Source organism: Vicia villosa, linkage group LG1, assembly GCF_029867415.1.
Source record: "Vicia villosa cultivar HV-30 ecotype Madison, WI linkage group LG1, Vvil1.0, whole genome shotgun sequence".
Lineage (NCBI taxonomy): Eukaryota > Viridiplantae > Streptophyta > Magnoliopsida > Fabales > Fabaceae > Vicia > Vicia villosa.
Genome location: NC_081180.1, coordinates 3,515,824 through 3,538,704, shown reverse-complemented (window position 1 = coordinate 3,538,704; position 22,881 = coordinate 3,515,824). Strand labels below are relative to the sequence as shown.

The following is a 22,881-nucleotide window of genomic DNA, read 5'->3' as shown; positions in this document are numbered from 1 at the left end:
ATCTTCTGAATGAGCTGAAGCAAGTCTAGGTGATCTTCTGACTGTTGGCTCTTCAGAAATCCTGAGATTCTCTAAAGATGCAGCAACTTGATCTTCTGATCCATTGCTTCTGAGACTGCTAGCTTCTGCAGCTTTGCTTCTTGGTTCTACTGCTTCTGATATATCAATATCAAAATCTGCAAAATTCTCAAACTGCTTTGGTTTTTCAAGACCAAGCTTATCATCAAACCTGATATTGATTGATTCTTCTACAATCAATGTTTCAGTATTGTATACTCTGTAGCCTTTAGAGCGTTCAGAATATCCAAGAAGGAAACACTTTTGTGCTTTAGAATCAAACTTACCAAGATGATCTTTAGTATTCAGAATAAAACATACACATCCAAAAGGATGGAAATATGAAATGTTGGGCTTTCTGTTCTTCCACAATTCATAAGGAGTCTTATTTAGAATAGGTCTGATAGAGATTCTATTCTGAATATAACACGCAATGTTTATTGCTTCTGCCCAGAAATGCTTAGCCATATTGGTTTCATTTATCATGGTTCTGGCCATTTCTTGTAGAGTCCTATTCTTTCGCTCTACAACTCCATTTTGTTGTGGAGTTCTAGGGCAAGAGAAATCATGGGTAATACCATTTTCTTTGAAGAACTCCTCAAAGAATCTGTTCTCAAATTCGCCACCATGATCACTTCTGACCTTTATGATCTTGCACTCCTTCTCAGATTGGATCTGAGTGCAGAATTCAAAGAACACTGAATGAGACTCATCCTTGTGTTTCAAGAACTTTACCCATGTCCAGCGGCTATAATCATCTACGATGACTAATCCATATTTCTTCCCTCTGACAGATGCTGTTTTGACTGGGCCAAACAGATCAATGTGCAAGAGTTCTAACGGCCTTGAGGAAGAAACAACATTCTTAGACTTGAATGCAGGTCTGGAGAACTTGCCCTTCTGACATGCTTCACAAAGAGCATCTGATTTGAATTTCAAATTAGGGAGTCCTCTGACCAGATTTAGTTTGTTAATCTGAGAAATCTTTCTCAAACTAGCATGACCTAATCTTCTGTGCCAGACCCATTGCTCTTCAGAAACATACATAAGGCAAGTCACCTTCTGCTTCTCAAGATCTGAAAGATCAATCTTATAAATGTTGTTCTTTCTCTTGCCTGTAAATAGGATTGAGCCATCCTTCTGACTTACAGCCTTGCAAGACTTTTGATTGAAGATTATATCATAACCATTGTCACTTAATTGACTTATGGATAATAAGTTATGCGTCAATCCTTCTACAAGAAGTACATTCGTTATGGAAGGAGAGTTACGAAGACTTATGGTTCTAGAGCCAATGATTTTGCCCTTCTGATCTCCTCCAAACTTGACTTCTCCACCTGGTTTAAGCACCAGGTCTTGGAATGTAGACCTTCTTCCCGTCATGTGTCGCGAGCACCCAGAGTCCAGGTACCATGACATTTTGCTTTTTGTCCTCTTTTCCGCCAAGGATATCTGCAACAGAAATTATCTTCTCCTTAGGTACCCACAATTTCTTGGGTCCTTTCTTGTTAGTTCTCCTCAAGTTCTGATTGAACTTGGGTTTAGCAAAATATTTAACAGGAGGAACAGCATGATATTCTTTAGGTTTGTCAGCATGATATTTCTTAGGATGTGTCACATGCTTCTTGGTGTGAACAGTGTTAAACTTCTGTGCATGTGAAGTGAGCCTAATATCATGTGCATGCCCATATTTGAACTGATCATACAATGGCTTGTATGTGATTTTCAGATCATCAATAGGTTCAAATTTATGTGAGGTATCACCCTCATAGCCAAAACCAAACCTTCTGTTTCCAGAAACACCATATATCATAGAAGCAGGATGACTTCTGCCAATACTTCTAGATAAGAACTTTCTGAAGCTCGAGTCATATTCTTTCAGAATATGATTCATGCTAGGAATGGATTTTTCTGTTTCAGAAGGAGATCCACTATCTTTGGATAGATTTAAAACTTTTTCCTTCAGTTCAGAATTTTCCACTTCTAGCTTCTTAGTTTCAAATTCAAACTGCTTCTTCAGCTTTTTGTATTTGATACTAAGATGAGCCTTGAGTTCCAGAAGTTATGTTAAACTGGAAACTAACTCTTCTCTAGATAGTTCAGAATATACCTCTTCAGAATCTGATTCTGATGTAGATTCTGATCCATCATCTTCTGTAGCCATCAGCGTGAAGTTGGCTTTTTCTCCTTCAGAGTCTGATTCTGATTCTGATTCAGAATCATCCCATGTTTCCATAAGACCTTTCTTCTTATGAAACTTCTTCTTGGGATTCTCCTTCTGAAGTTTTGGACACTCGTTCTTGTAATGTCCAGGCTCATTGCACTCATAGCAGACAGCCTTCTTCTTGTCAGATCTTCTGTCACCAGAAGATTCTCCTCGTTCAAATTTCTTTGAACTTCTGAAGCTTCTGAACTTCCTTTGCTTGCTCTTCCAGAGTTGGTTTACCCTTCTGGAGATCATGGACAATTCATCTTTTTCTTCAGATTCTGATTCTTCAGGATCTTCTTCTCAAGCCTGAAAAGTGTTGAGGCGGTAAAGCGGCAAGCAACAAAAGATTTGGAAGTATTCATCCGGGATTTATCGTGTCCACAGAGATCGGTGAGAAGAACTGCCGTTCGACTATCTCGTGTTCTAAGTTTCATGATTTGGGTGCGGAAAAGTAAATGCGGGAAAAGTAAATAAAAGCAGATAAACAATCTCAATAGTCTAAGAGAAATAGTTATGGAATTGTATTTCGTTCTACCCGTCGAATACTTAAATCTGAAGATCTATCGCTCGACACTCACAATACGCATCAACATCACCGGGCATCACTCGAGATGCCACATCGGTGTCCATGTCTGCAACACCGACGAAAGCTCAACCGTACTATTCACATCAGCGATTTCTCCACTAATCAAACAACACGGAGGCATTAGACTCGATACCCACTAAGATTGTTAGTCCTGAATCCATGTCTGAAACCCAGAAACTAACAGCTATCATTCCTAATCAAGATCTATGGTGTCCATGTCTGCAACAACACAAATCCAGAGCATTTAAGCAAAAAGATCAAGAACAACAACAATGATGATTTGTAAAGCGAATATATAAACGATCCCAAGATCCACAAATATACATACAATAAGAGTAGAAACATACATACAACACCCACCATTGGAATGAAACAAAGGGAAGAGAGAAGATGAACCGGAAAGATCTCACCGGTACAATGAAATCGAGTCAGATCCATGATCAATCCACATGACGTTGCACCCAATGGTGTTTCCTAAGCCTCTAAACTACCAAAAAAGGATCAGAGCTCAACTTGTCAAGAAGAGGTGATAAAAAACCTAAAAAATCTGTTATTAACTATTTATACAAAACTGAGTTTCGCAGTGGGCGCGACGCGCCCTACTTCGGTGCGACGCGCCCTGTATAAATTTACCAAACCGCCCTAGAGCGCGACGCGCCCTAATCCGGCGCGACGCGCCCTAACTTCTGCCAGCTTTTGATCTTCAAACTCAAAGAGGGCGCGACGCGCCCTACAGCGCGCGAAGCGCCCTGCACCAGAACAACAGAATTATTTCCTCTTTGCTCTTGCAGCCGTGTCTTCGACACTTTATTCCTCAAGGCTCCAAAAACGCAAGAATACCTACAAAAATACAACAAAACTATCAAACGGTATAAAAGTGTATGAAAATACATCTATTCACAAAGTATACGTATTTACACAAAAACGGGAAATTATTCAAACGGTATTAACAAAAAGCATTGATAAGTGCCACTATTTACATACACAAAATAACTACAATTTGGCACTTAACAACTCTCCCCAACTAGAATCTGTTTGTCCTCAAACAGGGCCAAACACTCCAATCGCAAAAGTAGAAATCCAAAGAATCAAGAATCAACAACATTTAGAAAAACGAAACAATTGTACGGTTCAAATAAAAACGTACTAACAAAGTAAACACTTACCACTATCCTACAACGACAACATGAAAATGAAACGATTCCTAAGTACAAAAATTCATACAAAACATCCTAAAACAAAACAAGCTCAATAATGAATCACGCCTAGCAAAAACTCATCGGTAGATGAAAAACACCGAAAGGTGAGGACTTTGAACACTCATCCAACAATCTTGCAAACAATAGACAAAATTATGCGTTCATCTAAAAATAGTATTGAAAATGCAACGACACGAATCACAAGGGCTTTCAAGGTTGTAATGTGGCTCGGTTAACAAACAAGTGATAAGTCCTAAAGCTAATAGAAACAAAAACTTGCCTAAACCTAAGGGAGTAATTACTTCCACAAAGTTTCAAACAATACAATTTCAATCCAACTTTTCTCTTCATCACAAATTTCACACCAAACACAAAACTTATTAGCACACTCTTATTCAAAACTCTTTTTGTTCTTTTCTTTTTCAAGCTTTTCTCTTTTTTTCTTTCTTTTTCTTTTCTTTCTTTCTCACTTTTTTTTTTCTTTTTCTTTTTCTTTTCTTAACCTCACATCAATCACAACATAAAGAGGCAAACACCTTCTCCCCAACTTGAATTCAACCATAACATAAAGTGAATACTCCCTACTTTCTAAGGCAAGGTAAAAATCCAACTAAACATCATAGTTAAGGTCAAGAAAACAAAGATAATCAAAATCCATCAAAAAGGGTGAACTATGTCTCAAGTTCAAAAACAAAATGGACAATGACAAAAAGGCTCAAAGCGGGTACGAATGGTCACACACTCACAAGGTAAAATGACATTTGGCTTATGGTAGTTGTGCTCAAAATCAATCAAGTGCCTTGATCACTTTCGTGCATTCACAAAAACAATACAAACGAAAGATTAAACATAATAATATCCAGTTAAAACAAGAAATGTCGATCTCTCGCATATATATACAATGGAAAGCCACCTCACATTTATGGTAAAAAGGGAAAAACTAATTGTGATTCAAGTCATGAGCAAGTTATGCAAAAAGAATGAGTAATATGAAATTTGTACAAATGAAAAGTCTCAAAAACATGCTATGCTATAGAAAGCGATAAACGAGTACCTTGCAACGTACAAATTTGAACACTCATTACCGCACAACCGGCTTGTTGAATCAATCAAAATCGGAGAATTACCGAATGCGGCTCCAAGTAATCGGGCCAAAATTTGAGTCTAAACACAAACAAAAGAATTAAAAATAAATCAATGAAATACTATACTATAAAGCCTTGGTGTAAGTGGGAAAAAGGCGAGCCGAGTGACCCGTTAAAAAGAGGTCACTGGCCAAAAGCAACCCAGCGCGCGACGCACCCAAGAGCGCGCGACGCGCGCTACACCAGAAAAACCAGACCAGTCTAAAAAGACAGATTTTTCAGTGAGCCACCACTTAACACCTACACAACTCAATTACAGAAAAAAAAAACCGTTGGGGTGCCTCCCAACAAGCGCTCGTTTAACGTCATTAGCTCGACGCCTTTATTGTTTCGTGAATGGTAAGAAACTTCCTCGCGGTACGCCAATGCTTTCGCCTCAAACGCAACCTAAAGAAAACGTCCTGCCCAAACACTTAACAAACGAAACTTAAAACATAAAACCATCGCAATGCGATTAATCTCAACCAATCCCCGGCAACGGCGCCATTTTGTTGAGGCGGTAAAGCGGCAAGCAACAAAAGATTTGGAAGTATTCATCCGGGATTTATCGTGTCCACAGAGATCGGTGAGAAGAACTGCCGTTCGACTATCTCGTGTTCTAAGTTTCATGATTTGGGTGCGGAAAAGTAAATGCGGGAAAAGTAAATAAAAGCAGATAAACAATCTCAATAGTCTAAGAGAAATAGTTATGGAATTGTATTTCGTTCTACCCGTCGAATACTTAAATCTGAAGATCTATCGCTCGACACTCACAATATGCATCAACATCACCGGGCATCACTCGAGATGCCACATCGGTGTCCATGTCTGCAACACCGACGAAAGCTCAACCGTACTATTCACATCAGCGATTTCTCCACTAATCAAACAACACGGAGGCATTAGACTCGATACCCACTAAGATTGTTAGTCCTGAATCCATGTCTGCAACCCAGAAACTAACAGCTATCATTCCTAATCAAGATCTATGGTGTCCATGTCTGCAACAACACAAATCCAGAGCATTTAAGCAAAAAGATCAAGAACAACAACAATGATGATTTGTAAAGCGAATATATAAACGATCCCAAGATCCACAAATATACATACAATAAGAGTAGAAACATACATACAACACCCACCATTGGAATGAAACAAAGGGAAGAGAGAAGATGAACCGGAAAGATCTCACCGGTACAATGAAATCGAGTCAGATCCATGATCAATCCACATGACGTTGCACCCAATGGTGTTTCCTAAGCCTCTAAACTACCAAAAAAGGATCAGAGCTCAACTTGTCAAGAAGAGGTGATAAAAAACCTAAAAAATCTGTTATTAACTATTTATACAAAACTGAGTTTCGCAGTGGGCGCGACGCGCCCTACTTCGGTGCGACGCGCCCTGTATAAATTTACCAAACCGCCCTAGAGCGCGACGCGCCCTAATCCGGCGCGACGCGCCCTAACTTCTGCCAGCTTTTGTTCTTCAAACTCAAAGAGGGCGCGACGCGCCCTACAGCGCGCGAAGCGCCCTGCACCAGAACAGCAGAATTATTTCCTCTTTGCTCTTGCAGCCGTGTCTTCGACACTTTATTCCTCAAGGCTCCAAAAACGCAAGAATACCTACAAAAATACAACAAAACTATCAAACGGTATAAAAGTGTATGAAAATACATCTATTCACAAAGTATACGTATTTACACAAAAACGGGGAATTATTCAAACGGTATTAACAAAAAGCATTGATAAGTGCCACTATTTACATACACAAAATAACTACAATTTGGCACTTAACAAAAAGCGTTAGTGCATTTTTTAACATTAGATTTTAATGCAATAGACTTAACTTTCTTCTGAGGCTCGTTTGCATCCAACTCTATTTCATGGCTTCTCAAGGCACTGATAAGCTCTTCCAAAGAAACTTCATTCAGATTCTTTGCAATCTTGAATGCTGTTACCATTGGACCCCATCTTCTGGGTAAGCTTCTGATAATCTTCTTTACATGATCAGCCTTGGTGTAGCCTTTATCCAGAACTCTTAATCCAGCAGTTAGCGTTTGAAATCTTGAGAACATCCTCTCAATGTTTTCATCATCCTCCATCTTGAAGGCTTCGTATTTCTGGATTAGAGCAAGAGCTTTAGTCTCCTTGACTTGAGCATTTCCCTCATGGGTCATTTTCAATGACTCATATATATCATAGGCAGTTTCCCTGTTAGATATCTTCTCATACTCAGCATGAGAGATAGCATTCAGCAAAACAGTCCTACATTTATGATGATTCTTGAAAAGCTTCTTCTGATCATCATCCATTTCTTGCCTTGTAAGCCTTACACCACTAGCTTTCACTGGATGTTTGTAACCATCCATCAGAAGATCCCATAGTTCACCATCTAGACCAAGAAAGTAACTTTCCAATTTATCTTTCTAGTATTCAAAGTTTTCACCATCAAATACTGGTGGTCTAGTATAACCATTGTTACCATTGTATTGCTCAGCAGAGCCAGATGTAGATGCAGGTGGATCTGTTGGAATTTCACCAGCCATCTTTTACTGAAGCGTTTTCTCTTCCTGAATCTTTTCTAAACACGGTTAAGTGCTTGCACCTTAGAACCGGCGCTCTGATGCCATTTGAAGGATAGAAAAACACTTAGAAAGGGGGGGTTTGAATAAGTGTAGTCTAAAAACTTGAACGATAAAAACAATTTGCACAGTTATTTTTATCCTGGTTCGTTGTTAACTAAACTACTCCAGTCCACCCCCGCGGAGTGATTTACCTCACCTGAGGATTTAATCCACTAATCGCAACAGATTACAATGGTTTTCCACTTAGCCCGCGACTAAGTCTTCTAGAGTATCCTGATCACAACCTGATCACTCTAGGAACAAATGCTTAGACACAAGCTAAGACTTTCTTAGAGTATCCTGACCACCACGTGATCACTCTAATTACAACGTCTTAGACACAAGCTAAGACTTCCTAGAGTATCCTGACCACCACGTGATCACTCTAATTACAACTGCTTAGACACAAGCTAAGACTTGCTAGAGTATCCTGATCAACACTTGATCACTCTAGTTACTTACAAATTAATGTAATCAAATTCTAAGAGTATTACAATGCTTCTGAAAAGCTATAATCACAACAGTGATATTTCTCTTAACGTTTAAGCTTAATCTCACTAATATATTACAACAGCAATGTAGTGAGCTTTGATGAAGATGAAGTTTCTGAGCTTTGAGTTGAACAGCGTTTCAGCAAGTTTTTCAGAATAAGTTCGTTCAGAATAGTTAATCTTGCTTCTCATCAGAACTTCATATTTATAGGCACTTGAGAAGATGACCGTTGGGAGCATTTAATGCTTTGCGTATTCCGTACAGCATTGCATTTAATGTTTCACGCTTTTGTCAACTACCTCGAGCCTTGTTCACGCTGTGTCTACTGACGTTGCCTTTAATAGCTTCCAACGTTCCTTTTGTCAGTCAGCGTAGCCTGCCACCTGTACTTTCTTCTGATCTGATGTTTGTGAATACAACGTTTGAATATCATCAGAGTCAAACAGCTTGGTTCATAGCATCTTCTTGTCTTCTGACCTTGAAGTGCTTCTGAGCGTGATACCATGAGAACTTCAGTGCTTCTGCTTCTGAACTCAAGTTCTTCTGATGCTTCCATAGACCCATGTTCTGATTCTGCTTTGACCATCTTCTGATGTCTTGCCAGACCATGTTCTGATGTTGCATGCTGAACCTTCTGAGTCAAAGCTTCTGAGCGCTGATTTGTGCATACTCTTTATATATTTCCTGAAAGGGAAATTTCAATGTATTAGAGTACCACATTATCTCACACAAAATTCATATCCTTGTTATCATCAAAACTAAGAATATTGATCAGAACAAATCTTGTTCTAACATCTTCAACACAGGTTGGAACCCCCTCTATCATATCATCTATGGGGAACTGTCAAATATAATTACACCTTAGCTTCACAATATTATATTCATCGTTTATACATCATCATAACATATTTCAATAAACTCAAACATCACATAATGTGCATACGTCGCAATTAGGTATATCAAACCATCTTAATCCATCGAGGGCAAAATAATAGTTATGATAACATCTCAATTAAAATCATAACATTTTCACAAATAATTATAGTTATTCAAATGAAGCAGCCATAACATCTTATTTTTATCACATTAAATTCATCATTTTTCATCATCATTATGTAATTATACATTGACAAATCACTTAGTATATCTATACATACTATTATAAATAGTTTTGACTTTTTGTTGCATTTGACTATTAATGTATCTAATCCATATATGGACAAGATATATTAATTGTTAAATGTACCAAAAAAAATAAAATTTGCTTATAATTGGGATCAAAGAGTGTACACATATAAGTAAAATCAGTTACTCCCTCTGTCCCAAATTATAAGTCAAGTTACAATTCTAATGCAACATCAATGATATTTTTCCCAATATACCCTCTATCATTTATTATTATTTCCACTTTTAATTATTTAAAATTTTCTTTCATATGTAATAAATGAATGGCAATATTGTAAAGTTATGCATAATTTGTCTTTCTTGTAAAACATTAATTACATTCTTAATTCCTGTAAAATGCCCAAAACATCTTATAATTTAGTACAGAGGGAGTGATAAACTAACACATTAAGTATTCACATAGTTGTGGTTAGAGCATTTAACCTCCGGTTTAGTGTTCCTTCGCGTATTAGAAATAAATGGATTAACTATATACAATTAGTTTCTCATTGGAATTTTGTAGTGTCTCATATTTTTAGAGAAGGGAATAGTTGTGCAGATGCCCTTGCTAACTTTGGTTTATTAGTATCAGATTCTACTCATTTTACCTCTCTTCCTTAATTTCTAAGGACAAATTTTGTTAAAAATATAGGCTAGATATGCCTTTTTTTAATTTTCTTCGGGTTGAGAGGGTTTTGGTATAGTCCCCCTCTCTTTTTGTGTACCTTTTCCTATATATATATATATATATATATATATATATATATATATATATATATATATATATATATATATATATATATATATATATATATATATTATCCTTATTAAAAAAACATAAAGTCAATCATAGTCATTATATATAATATAATAACTAGTACTTCAAGATGACAAATTATTGCATCTACTCATTCATCACATTTAATCAACTCACAACTATATAAATTATCAAATGATTGTAATAATTAGATAATAACTACAATATTTTACACATGAGCAAAATAAAACATTTTTTTTTTACCATAACATCAACTATCACACATTAATTATAATAAATCAATCAAGACTTTAATAAAGTTTCTAACTACTCTTTTAACCTCAAATTTCTAGATTTGCACATTTATTTAATTATCGCTTAAGGGATACAACTATCACAATGAAACCCCAAATGAATTTTGGGAGGTACGATTCTCCTATTCATTTCATTTATTTTACACTTATGATTCAAACTCACTCTCACCCCTACCTTACTTTATGCTTTCATATACTATTATTAATTAGTTGTTAAGATATTATTGAGATTTGTTGAGATATTATTGGGATTGATATTATTAATATAATATAAGAATATTAAATATAATCCAAATTGTGTAAGCCCAAGCACAATCAGGGTTGTATATAAATAGTATCATTATTTTTACAATTCAATTCATTAATATTATCCTTATTTCCTTTATTCTCTCTATTTTCTCCTCACTATATGTGTCCCACGCACTAACAAATTGGTATCCAGAGCTTTCAGTTATTGTTCTTGAGAACTTCACGTCAGATATCGTGTTTCTAAGGAATGTGAAGCAATCGCTGCAAAGATGAATTGTACTAATGGCATTCCGAATTTGCTTCTAATGCTTGACGGAAAAATTTGATTTGATGGAGAAAACAGATGCAATCCTTGTTTGGCTTTCATGAAACCCTAGAAGTGGTTACCGACGACGTTCCTGTGCTGGCTGCAAATGCATCAGACACACAAAAAATAGCCCACAATGAAACCAAGAAGAAGGATTGCAAGGCTGCATATTGCAGTTAAACGACGATTGATACTACAAATTTTGACAGAATCTCTCATGTTGAATCGGCGAATGAGGCATGGGATATTCTTGTCAAATATTATGAAGGATGTAAGAAAGCCAAGGCTGTCAAGTTGCAGACCTTGCGTCAACAATATGAACTGTTATCGATGGGAGAAGACAAAAAGGTTGCAAAGTGTGCCGAAGGTGCAGAAACTCGTCCATCTCATGAAGGGTTGTGGTGAAACCCTAACCGATAAGATGATAGTTGAGAAGGTAATGCGTACATTGACCTCTTAATTTGATCATGTTATCATAGCTATTCAAGAATCCAATCAACTTGAAACCCTAAAGTTGGAAGATTTGGTCGGTTCGTTGGAAGCACATGAGATTAGGATTGTTGAAAGAAAAGGAGTCCAAGATTCGATACAAGCTTTGCAGGCTCAATCATGGAAAAATAACAGTGGTTCCAACAAATTCAAAGGAAAATTCGACAAGACTCGGGACAAGAAGCCTTGGTCAAACCTTCACAAGAAGCAGGTCGAAGATAAAACTTATGAATCCTCGAAAAGAGGAGGAGGAAACTATCGAAAGGACAAAGAAGATAAAAAAATGTGTGCAGTGCTATCATTGTGAGAAGTGGGATCACGTGTCTAAACATTGTAGGTTGGTACAAGAAAGATAATGAATCGGCAAAAGACAAGGACGAAGGAGCGAACCTTGCACACTTTTTTTTTAAGTTTATAATAAACCTTTTAAATTTTACATCTGCGATAATTGAAATACAAAAATAATAATAAATATTTGAATTATACAATTTTTAAATTATTAAAATATTTAAATTAGCTAACAAAAATTTATTTTAACTTAATCAAAAATTCTTAATTCAAATTCGATTTTAAATATATTATTATAATATAAATTTTTGGCTTGATTACAATTTTGGTCCCCCTATTTTGTGTTTTTTTCGATTTTGGTCCCCCTATTTTTAAAACCACGATTTTAGTCTCTCTCTTGAGTTTTCTGTTGAAAAAAGACAAAAATTGCACAAAAAACTTTAAAAAAGGACTAAAATAGTAGTTTTTAAACAGAGAATCAAAATCAAGAAAAAAACAAAATAAGAGAACTAAAATTTTAATTAAGTCTAAATTTTTTTAAAACAAAATATTGTCTATCATGATCATCTTCCAAAACATTATATTTTCCACACATAAAATATAAATAAAATAAAATCTATAAATTATGCGACATCATCATGCTAGTTATAAAAAATCCATAACTCTAAATTAGAGAGAAATGTGACAATACATTAAAGATATCATCAATCAACAAATAATGAGAACATGTAAAGTGAGGTGGCACATTGAAGAAGATGAAATGGCCCCATTGGCACGTGTACAAGACGTGGAAAGTTTGGACGGTGTGGATTTTTCCATCTTTATATAGGAGGGACGGTGGCCAAATGGAATTGGCTACAGATTCAGTTTAGGTAACTAAAGGCCTTTTTCATTGCCAACTGTGATGTCTTTATTGTGCCACCATAGGGTGTGGGGTTTACTTGGATGCTTGTGATCACCACCTGCTCAATTGGGTCCCATATCATATGCAACTTATTATTTTAATAATAAGTTAATAACAATTTTAAATTCTTGATTAACATAAACCTACCATCATTCTTAGATAAAATCCATAATTTTAATAATTACAGTAATATGTTCAAACCAAAGAGGCAGTAAAAACCAAGCCTTTTCACATGTTGAATTTTGATCCATTTATTACTTACCTGCCTAGCATAACTTCAATGAAAGTGTTAAATTAGTGCATGTTCAAAAATGTGTAGGCTAAATAGTTCAACTGTTAAATAAATAGTTATTAGTTTACGAGTTGATACTTATAAATCAATAATTTTTAAAAATGTTAAAAATTAATTTATAGATTTTTTAATATTAAATAGTTATTAAGACCACAAAATTTTAAAAAATTAAATAATGAAAAATAAGATTTCTACTTAATTCTAAAATCCAAATATATGTTCACAAAATAAATAGTAAGGATGTGTTTCTTTTAAGTTAAGAAATAATATTTCTTGGAATTCTATTCCTATCATTATTATTACTTGAAATAATATTCCTATTTAAGTATTTGACAAAAACTTAATTTTTTAGAAAAGTTTATAATATTTTTTAATTTAAAATTATAAAAAATAAATAAATAGTAAGGAGTTATGGTTAATTAAACTTTATTTTCATAAAAATGTTGGATTCCTATCCTTTAAACTTTGGAATAAGAATAGAAGAATCATGTGTAAATAAAGTTCCAGAGAATAAAATATGCCTTGAAATATTTTTTTAAAATTGAATCAAACAAAGAAATATTGCATTGCCATGGTCATATTTATGAAAATATCAACCTTAAAACAAAGACACCCTAATAAAATAAAATATACAATAAAAACACCAATTTTTATTTTTATAAAACAGACAAAAATTAGCACTTATTATTTATATCAAATACTATTTTATTTATTTCAAATTATTTGTTCATGTAAAATATCAATATTAATTTATTAAATTAATATAACTTAGTGTAAAAATCAAGTTTAAATTTAAAAAATTAAAATTTAACTTCAAACATAATTAATTCTAAAAAAACATAATTAATTATATTCGAAAACAACTAAATATGTCAAAAATCAATAATACACATTAAGAATCAATTCTAGATTTTCCAAATGTGAAATCAGAAAGAACCATCATACTACTTTCTCTTATTTTTTTTAGGGAAAAAAGTATAAACCAAAGTAATCAAAAAAATCATTTACAACCTGTTATGGTGATTCTTGTAATATTATTTTAGGTACATTGATCTCTTTAGTTTCTGTCAACAACATGAGGTGTCTGCTTGAAAAAGATTCTTCCAAGTGCCCATACACATACACTCACTCCTTTTCTCTCTTGCACTGTTTATTTCTACTCTTGAAAACTCTATATAAACCTCTCACTCTCCTCATTTCACTCACAACTATCATTCTTTCTCTCACCTTTCCTTCTTGTGCAACATCTACTTCATACTTTTTTTTCATTCATCTTTCCATTCCAAATGGCCACTATTGAGGTAATAATTCTAACATATATATACTTTTTGCTATAGTTATATGCACTGAATTAATAAGAGTATTTCATATTGATCTTGATCTTGCAAATGCACTCAACATTTTCCATTGGATCGATCAAACGTATTGATCCAATGGAATGTACACAAAAAATTAATGTCAATCTATCTCTGTGTGTTTAATTTTCATGATCTAAAGTAACATAAACATAACACTTGTTGAACATTAATGGTTAATGAAAATGGATCTTTCAGGTTGAAACACAGCAAGTAGTACCAACAATTGTGACAGAAAATGAAACAGTTGAGGCAACTAAGGTGGATGAAACAACACCCGCCTCCGAGGTTCTTGTCTCAGAACCAGTCACCACGGAACAACCAAAAGAAGAAGCTGCCGTAGAAGCAGCAGTTGAGAAAGAAGCAGAAACTGAGGTACCAGCTGAAGTTGAGACTACAGAAGTGGCAGAAGAAGCCAAGCCAGAGGTAGAGAACCCGGCAACCGAGAAAGTTGAAGAAGTGAAAGAGGAGGCAACAACTGAGGAGGCTAAAGAAACTACTGAAACAGAATCAGCAGCACCAACACCAGTTGAGGAGAACAAAGCGGCCGAAACAGCAGTGGAAGAAGTCGCCACAGAAGAAGTCACCACGGAAGCATAGACAATTGTTGTCGACTTTTTTCGCATTGATGAGAAGTTTTCTATTTTATTTGTCTGGTTTCTTTTTCCTTTTTTTTCATTGATCTTGTTGTGAAGGTAAGTCTTCGGATATGGCTTTACGGGTTATTATATTATATAAAGAGTTATAGCCACTGAAGTTTGGGGATAATGAAAGTTCCAACAAGGTTCAACTAGCTTGGTTGTTATGTATTTCACCTGGTTTGAATAAATTATATTTATTTTTATCTATTTATTCTCCTGAAAGTCTGTCATAATTTTGACACAGGATTTCAGAAACAGGGGAAGAGTGCACCACAAGTTATTCAAAAAATCAAGTTTATAGAAGGGGGATATGAAATACAATCACATAATCAAAAAGCAATATGACACCAGAATAATACAGTTTTAAATAAAGTTGCTGTCATTTTAATGAGAATGTCTAAAACATAGGCTCTAAAACACTACTTAATGGTTGAAATTTGAATTTCGCATGGATCCTAACAAAATATAGTATGGCCTATTTTGAGTTTCAACCAATACTACAGAGGCTGTATTTGCATTCTCGATGGGGCCGCACGCCTGGTTGCAGCCTATTACGGGAGAAACATATGCTACTGCAGACCAAACACACACATAAGGAGGTGTTCAAAAAAGAGTGTTCGAGAGTGTGTTGTTAACACTTCACAAACTTGACTGTTGTGGAACACTCTCGATGATGAACCAGCAGTTATTAAATAAAATATAACATAGATATCAAAATTTCTTTCCTTCAAATCCTGTATTATTGATAATTTATCCATATAAACATTTTTGGCTAAGATAAATAAAATTACATCCCTTGACTAACTTCCAAAACAGAACTTTGAAAACTTTTTCAAAGTATCCAATTCGAGGACTGACAGACGGGATGCTCCTATAGTCTGTACAAAGCTGCATAACAATAATTCTATGTGCAGACAAGTCAAAACGAGTTTCTATCGAGATTGCAGATATTTTCACCAAGTACCAAAACTACTGCCAATATGTTCTTGAGTAATGACTTTGAGACGAGCTTGCATGACAGGCATTGATGAATAAGCTGGGAAACACAGCCGGTAAAAGCATGTGTGAGATGAAGGAAGGTGATCACCAGATTCATGGGACTTGTAAATGTAGAGATGGGAACCCAAACCACAGAAGCCTTCAACTGGTAAATATTTCACAGATGTCCAAAAGAAAAGGAGAATTTTCTTTTCTTCGGCTGTCATTTTCCCCACTATCTGCCAAGTTTTTTCAAACAGAATGTTAAAATACCAAATTATAAAACTGAGCAGCATCTCTTTTCAAATCTTGATATACCAAATTATTTCAAAAACATTGCAGAACTACATATCCGAGGGTGCAATAAGAACCCAGCTTAAGAGATCAAACAAATATTGGGGAAGTTACTTCTCAACAAAAGGTGTAATAAGAGACACTTGGGTCAACAAAAATTGATGTATTTGGTTCAATATATGGATCAAATACATCAACTTTTGTTGACTCAAGTGTCGCTTATAAAAAAGACCGAAGGGAGTATATATTAGTAAGATGCAACAATTCTGCACAAAAATGTACTAGTAGATACGTAATGTAACGTCGGATGGTATCAGAATAAGGGCTCCTACTGACAAACATTACCAACAGACTTTTGTAATCCAAGAAGTATGGCTGTATCACACAAAACTCTCTTTCAAAAAACCATTATAAATTTATAATCATGAATCAAGGTTCAGGCTTAGGTAACAAAAACATGTATATTTTGAATTTATAAATGATATGAAGCACATCAAAGAAAAACCTATCAGGGTCAGAGGAAAGCAATATTATAAAATAACATAAAAAGGGACTCTTGCACTACTGCTAACCATGTTAGGAAAGACGGCATTCCAAGAGCAAAGTCTTAAAAAAACAATTAATTTATGCAGATGGGAAACTTTAGATAAGGCAGAGATGCTTCCCAATAAGCAATAAAACTCATTACTAATAAAGTAGAAACAAAGATGATAGATCTATGAAGTTAGAGTTCAATAATAGTGTTTCTTTTGTAATCAGAAAGCTGGGATAACGAGAGAAATCAGCTGCCTATAAATAAGAAAGGTTCAGAGGTAACATATAGTTATTTGAACGTGAAGAGTTTGCAAAAGAATCTAGCCATAATTTGATTAGGATATTTCAGTCAAGAGGTCAAGGCGGTACTCAAGGTGAGAACTAAGAACCTGTGGTGCTTAGGGCAGAAGTTGAAAAGAAAAGGAAGATCGGGAGGAACTAGGGATATTGGAACTGGAAGAAGAACCAAAGATCAGGATGAGACAAAGTCAGAATTTGAAAAAACAACTCAAAATGGAAGGAAAAAAACTGTGGTTGATATTTCATAGGTTTCACTGATGAAGTTGGAATGAAGCAAATATTGAAGGAATGTACCAGCAACATCGATGGATAAGAGGATATCATACAAGCTGATCACCACATATCCATTTGCTAAACTACTATATTCTTATTCAGTCACTGGAGAGGATTGACTAACAACAACTGCATAGTTTAGGGTCTTAGTCCCATGGGTAAGCTTCCTTGCTGGAACTGCTGGACCATAGGTGTAGGAGAGGAGTCATTACACAATGGGAATGTGCAGCAAAGATAAGTTATTTATGAGGGTGCAGCAGATGCATCGATAGCTGTTGTGTGGGTGAGCACAGATACCACGGCAAGGGCGTGAATGGCATTGAAGCATTTTGGCCAATACTTTTACTCAATGAACCATCAAAGCCCAAGATAATGAAAAAAAAAGGAGTGAGCTACGGTGAAAAGAGGTGTGTATGATCTGTTGCCTAATATTAAGCATCTTCCAACAGACTATACAGTAACTTCATTGGAGAGTGTAGAAGGTCGTCCAAGGACTATGGCTGAGGACAGGCAAGGAGAGACCTGAAAGCAGGTAATCCAGTTAAGCCTTCACCACACAGGAACCACTAGACTCAAGGCCAGAAAAAATGACTCTTGGAAGCAGAACTTTCAGTTGCAAGTGAAAATGGTTTTTTTTTTTTTTTGAGAGAGAGAGAAATAAATGCCAAGTCATTTGGTTGTCCTTGATTTGTCAAATCTCTTAATCTTCGAGGACGGGGTTAAACTTTAAAATTTGTTAAGGGATTTGGATTTGGTTAGTTTGTTGGAGTTAATAGTTTGTTTGTAACAGAGGGAGTCGGAATAACTGGAGAAATGAGTTGCCTGTAAATAAGAGTGGATAAGGCTCAAGAGGGAGGTACATCTAGTGATTCGAGTGAATTGAGGCCTAAGGACAAGGAGGTTACAGACTCTTAAAATTCTGCAGAGTTGTAATCAAGGAGATTTTCCCTATTTTCTTATGGTAAAATACCTGTTTGTACTAAAAGATTGTCTTAGAGACTGACACAATGGCTACTTACTGTTCACTAGTCACTATAGACGGAAAAAATCACATCATATTTAAAAAAAATAGCACGGGTACATACCTCCCAAAACCAAGATATCTGAATATCAGTCTCTTTATAGCCATTATATTCAGTGTGTTTTTTCCAATCTTCGACAGAAATGGCATCTTTGCTCCCACGTAGCATCCAATCAAGATCTTCGGGATCTAAACCTTGAAAAAAGGACGTTCGGAGGTTTGTACTTGAGAGAATATCAGCAAAACCTTTGGCAAAGTGTGACACCTGCTGAGCTATGGATGTTACAAAGCGATTTTGTATAAGAAGACAAATATACTTCGCCCTGTTCTTACTAGTAACTACAACATCTTTTCCACCGGGATAGAGCTCGATCACTTTCCTGTGTCCTAATTCATCCACTTCTCTAACAAATGTCAATCCTAATGCATCTGAATCAACTAGATCAGAATCCATGTCCAATATCTGCTTGCAGCTTCTATAAAGCTCAGGATCTGCATCCTTTATATCTTCAACAGTAATAGACTTTCCAGCCAATTGCAAGAAAAACACCCGATCAAAAACAATACCTACTTGCACCCCATGCATCAAAGCTAATGCAATAACTCGACCACAGAAGCTGAAGTACTCAAGATGCAGAGGATGCACCTTGGAAGCTTTAAACAAGTAGACAAAGGATGAGTTAAACTTGGTTATCTTGAAATAGTTTACGAATTATAACAGAAACAAGATATACAACAATGTAGAAAAAAATTATCAACTCAAGCCTCAAGCAACAAACAATCCTATCCCCTAAAAACAACAACTGGGAAATCGTGTTTAGTGGCAAAAAGCGCGTGTGGTTGGACATGTTATATAATGTGAATTGGAATAGATCAGTTTGAATATATGAATGTTGAATACATGAATGTTGAGTAATAGACACATCAGAAGCTAATGCACCATTCTTCAAAAAGTAACTAAAGGAAATGTACTTCGATGCTCAAACATGATAGAGGCCCTAAAATAGTCCCAAAATGATTGAATCAGATAACCTTAAGTAAATTTAAAATGAATGCAGAAAAATATAAACTTTCATACATGTAAAGAAAGAGGTTTTATATCATGGAAGCATCCATGATGGATGCCTACTTTGCCTAGTTTGAAGTTAGCCTTTCACTGATATGGTCTTCAACACTGCCAAAAAATTGAAGCATTTTGGAACTACTCTATAAGCCAGTGTAGATCCATCCTCGAAGGATTTCATCCAATAATTGGAACACATTTCATATAAGGAAAAACTAATGAGTAAAGATAGGCAAACAAATAATTTGATTTCTACTAAACTATTGTTTGTTTACACAGTTACTGAATCCTCACTCCTCAACTGCATACTGTAAGGCTAATGAAGTGAGGCTTTGTTTTAAACCTCAAATAATTGTGTAACACATTTCATAATCGTAATAAAGATCAAGGTAAATATTGTTCATGTCAGAAAATCAAGCCAAAGTTACATTTTCAAATTTCAACTTGAAAAATACTCCTAATGCACAGCAAATAGCAAAGGTTGAAAAGTATATTCAGAATTTTGTATAAACTTACCAGAATTAGGGAGAAATCTCGTTTTATCATTTGGGCTGGAAACAAAAAGAGCATTTTCCTGATTGAATATTGCTTGACAAACCAAAAGGAACCACTCCCTCAGCACACCGGGGCCAGTGGCTTCCTCATTTTTGAATTCCATAAAGAGGCCAGCACGCAGTGACTCAGGCTCAGCCCGTGCGACGTATTCAAAAGATTCAGTTAACAACTGAGACCTGTCAATGAGCATCTCATGTAGCTCTTCATAGTCTTCCTTAACCTCCGGGAACATCATCATGGCCAAATGCCTCCTAGCCTCGAAATTGGTAACATTCTTGTGCTCGAGAATCCACTGATGCTCATCGGTCCTCTTTGCATATTTAACGAGCAGCTGACACAGCACAGTCTTTTGACGCGTCAAAACGCCCTGGAGCTTTTCTGAAGCACCATCATAAAGCTTAGAAATCTTATGCAACTCCTTCAAAACGGAAAGATAGAGAGAGCATGCAGGATGAAAATAATTCTCCTCATGAGACATTTCCTTGTTAACGAATCTCTTATCCATTTTTTGAAGGCAAATTTCAATTTTGCACAACATCTGATCGTACAACAGAAAAAGGTATTCAATCTCTTTAAGGACCAAGCTGTTCTTTCCAACCTTGTTGTAAGGTACAAAACCACCACGGAGAATCTGTTGCTTCTTGATTCCATTCCTCACCTGAACTAAAAAGGCAGCAAAATCACCAACATTGCTCGTCACAGGACAAGTAAAGGAAGGTGTATCAATGCTCATATCCAAATCCATCAACAAACTATCAGCAAGTTCACGAACAAACGGGAATAAATCTTGAACTAACACCGAACCTTTCTCATTCTGATCCTCAGAAGGAGCAAGTGAAATTTCAGAACGTTCCAAGAAAAACCCCAAAGAATTCCGACAATAGATATACAAAGGATCATGAGTCCCTACTCTCCTAAGCAATTTACAAAACTCCAACGCCACACGCGCAGCCTGAGTATGAAATGTCTCGGACAATGTAGTCCTACAACAACTCAAAAAATGCCTAATACAAGTATCAGAGCAGGTCTTGTTACCTGCAAACGGCGAAACATAGAGAGTAACCAGAATCGATATAGCCGAACAATTCATGAAAATCTGGAAATACTTATTAGCAGAATCAGAATCATGTTTCGCTTTCGGTGTCAAAGCCAGATTAATATAAGTAGTGAGTAAATTCTTCACAGTTTTAACAGGTTCCTCAACATTCCCACCAACACAAAGATCATAAGCAATAGTAACCATATCATTCACAACTTGCCACGCTTGAGGATGCTCCGTACTCCGCATTCGACCAACCAGTTCAAGAATCACATCCTTCTGTATACCACACTCCGCCAGAGTTTGTTCCCACTGAAGCTGTTTACCTTTGAAAATCAACCTCTGTTCGTAAACAGGAATTCTCTTCATTTCATATATCCGTTCATGAATTGATTGCACAGTAGTTTCCGGAAAAGCGTTCATCACAACACTGTATCCTTCCGAAACCATGCGAATGAAAAAACAAACCGGTCCTCTATTCTTCAACAAACTGTTGTTTCCGTCGCCACCTCCGCCACGGCAACCTCCTCCGCTCCACGGCTTAACTGTTGTTTCCGTTGTCTCCTCCTTTCTCATTCTCACATACACTAAGTCATCATCTAACACGCTTTCATCGTCATCGTCTAATTTCCGTTTCGACGATGAACGTTGCTGTTGTTGTTGTTGAATAGGGGTTTCGATCGGAGTCATTTGGTTTTAAGTTAAGAAAAACATTATCACCGTCGTTGATTTTGGTGTCGCCGTCGCTCCCTCCTCCTTCCACAACCGTTGATTGATTTTTTTTTTACAATCTTATAACAATAACAATAAAAATAAAAATAAATTATAACTGTTTTATCAGAGCTAGCTGAGAGAGTGAGAGTGAAAGAAGAAGAATCGGAATTGGGAGCGACGCGATCTTACAAACGAATTGATAAACTCACATAGTGTGTGTTTTTTTCTGTGTGAAGCGTTTTTTTGTGGGTTTTTCTTTTTTTTTTTCTTCTGAGTTTTGGTTTTGATTTTCGTTTTTATTACCGTCCTCTTCTCTTTCGGATTCTCTGATTCTTTCTTGTTACGTTATTTATTTTTTTATAATTTAATTAACCTTCGAAACGGTGTCGTCTCTCATTGAGCAAACTCGCCGTGTTTGTCTATTTTGTTTTTCATTGCAGTTTTTGTGAAGTGGGTCCCACCGTGCTTTTTCTGAACACCTATTTTAATTTTTTCACAAATTTCCGAGAAAAAGGTTTCTGTTGACTAAAGATAAAAACAGATTTAAATGGTGGTGTGTGACATGTAATAAGTCTAATTTTTTTTAATATTTTTAAACTTTAACTTTTTGAAAAAGTCATTTTATGAAAGGAGTTACTTGCCATTATCCTTTGTTTTTCGGTTGAAGGTTCCTATTGATTAAAATAAATTATGTTAATTTTTATCTGGAAATATTAAATTATATAATTGATAGTAATATCTATATCTATATAAATGAATATTTTTGTTCTTTTGATTGTATTTTTTGTTTAAATTAATATATTGATATTGGTTATTTTTATTAAGTAAATAATTTATTTTATTATAATTCCAAATTTGAATAAAATAATATTTGATATAATCACAATTTGATTTAAAACTAATTTTAGATAATGTTTAAATTCATTCTTTCTATAGAATTTTAAAAATTATTCTTAACAAAGATGAATCAAAGCTAATTAAATTTGAATTAAAAATATAATAATAAAAATAAAAAATATTAAAATTTTGTCTTCGTTTCACAACTTTAATTTTAATTATC

At 35.4% G+C, this 22,881-nt stretch overlaps 2 protein-coding genes across 2 annotated transcripts; one reads left to right on the top strand and one right to left on the bottom strand.

Annotated features, from left to right (window-relative positions):
* The first annotated feature begins 14,198 nt into the window (after positions 1-14,198).
* Positions 14,199-15,257, top strand: LOC131626770 (uncharacterized). The gene is made up of 2 exons (XM_058897615.1): positions 14,199-14,355; positions 14,608-15,257. Exons 1-2 carry the CDS (start codon positions 14,341-14,343, stop codon positions 15,007-15,009), a joined length of 417 nt encoding a protein of 138 aa, XP_058753598.1. The 5' UTR covers positions 14,199-14,340; the 3' UTR covers positions 15,010-15,257.
* Positions 15,045-22,142, bottom strand: LOC131626760 (E3 ubiquitin-protein ligase UPL5-like). The gene is made up of 3 exons (XM_058897604.1): positions 20,030-22,142; positions 18,515-19,104; positions 15,045-16,267 (listed from the first exon to the last, which is right to left on the bottom strand). Exons 1-3 carry the CDS (start codon positions 21,795-21,797, stop codon positions 16,004-16,006), a joined length of 2,622 nt encoding a protein of 873 aa, XP_058753587.1. The 5' UTR covers positions 21,798-22,142; the 3' UTR covers positions 15,045-16,003.
* Positions 22,143-22,881: the final 739 nt, after the last annotated feature.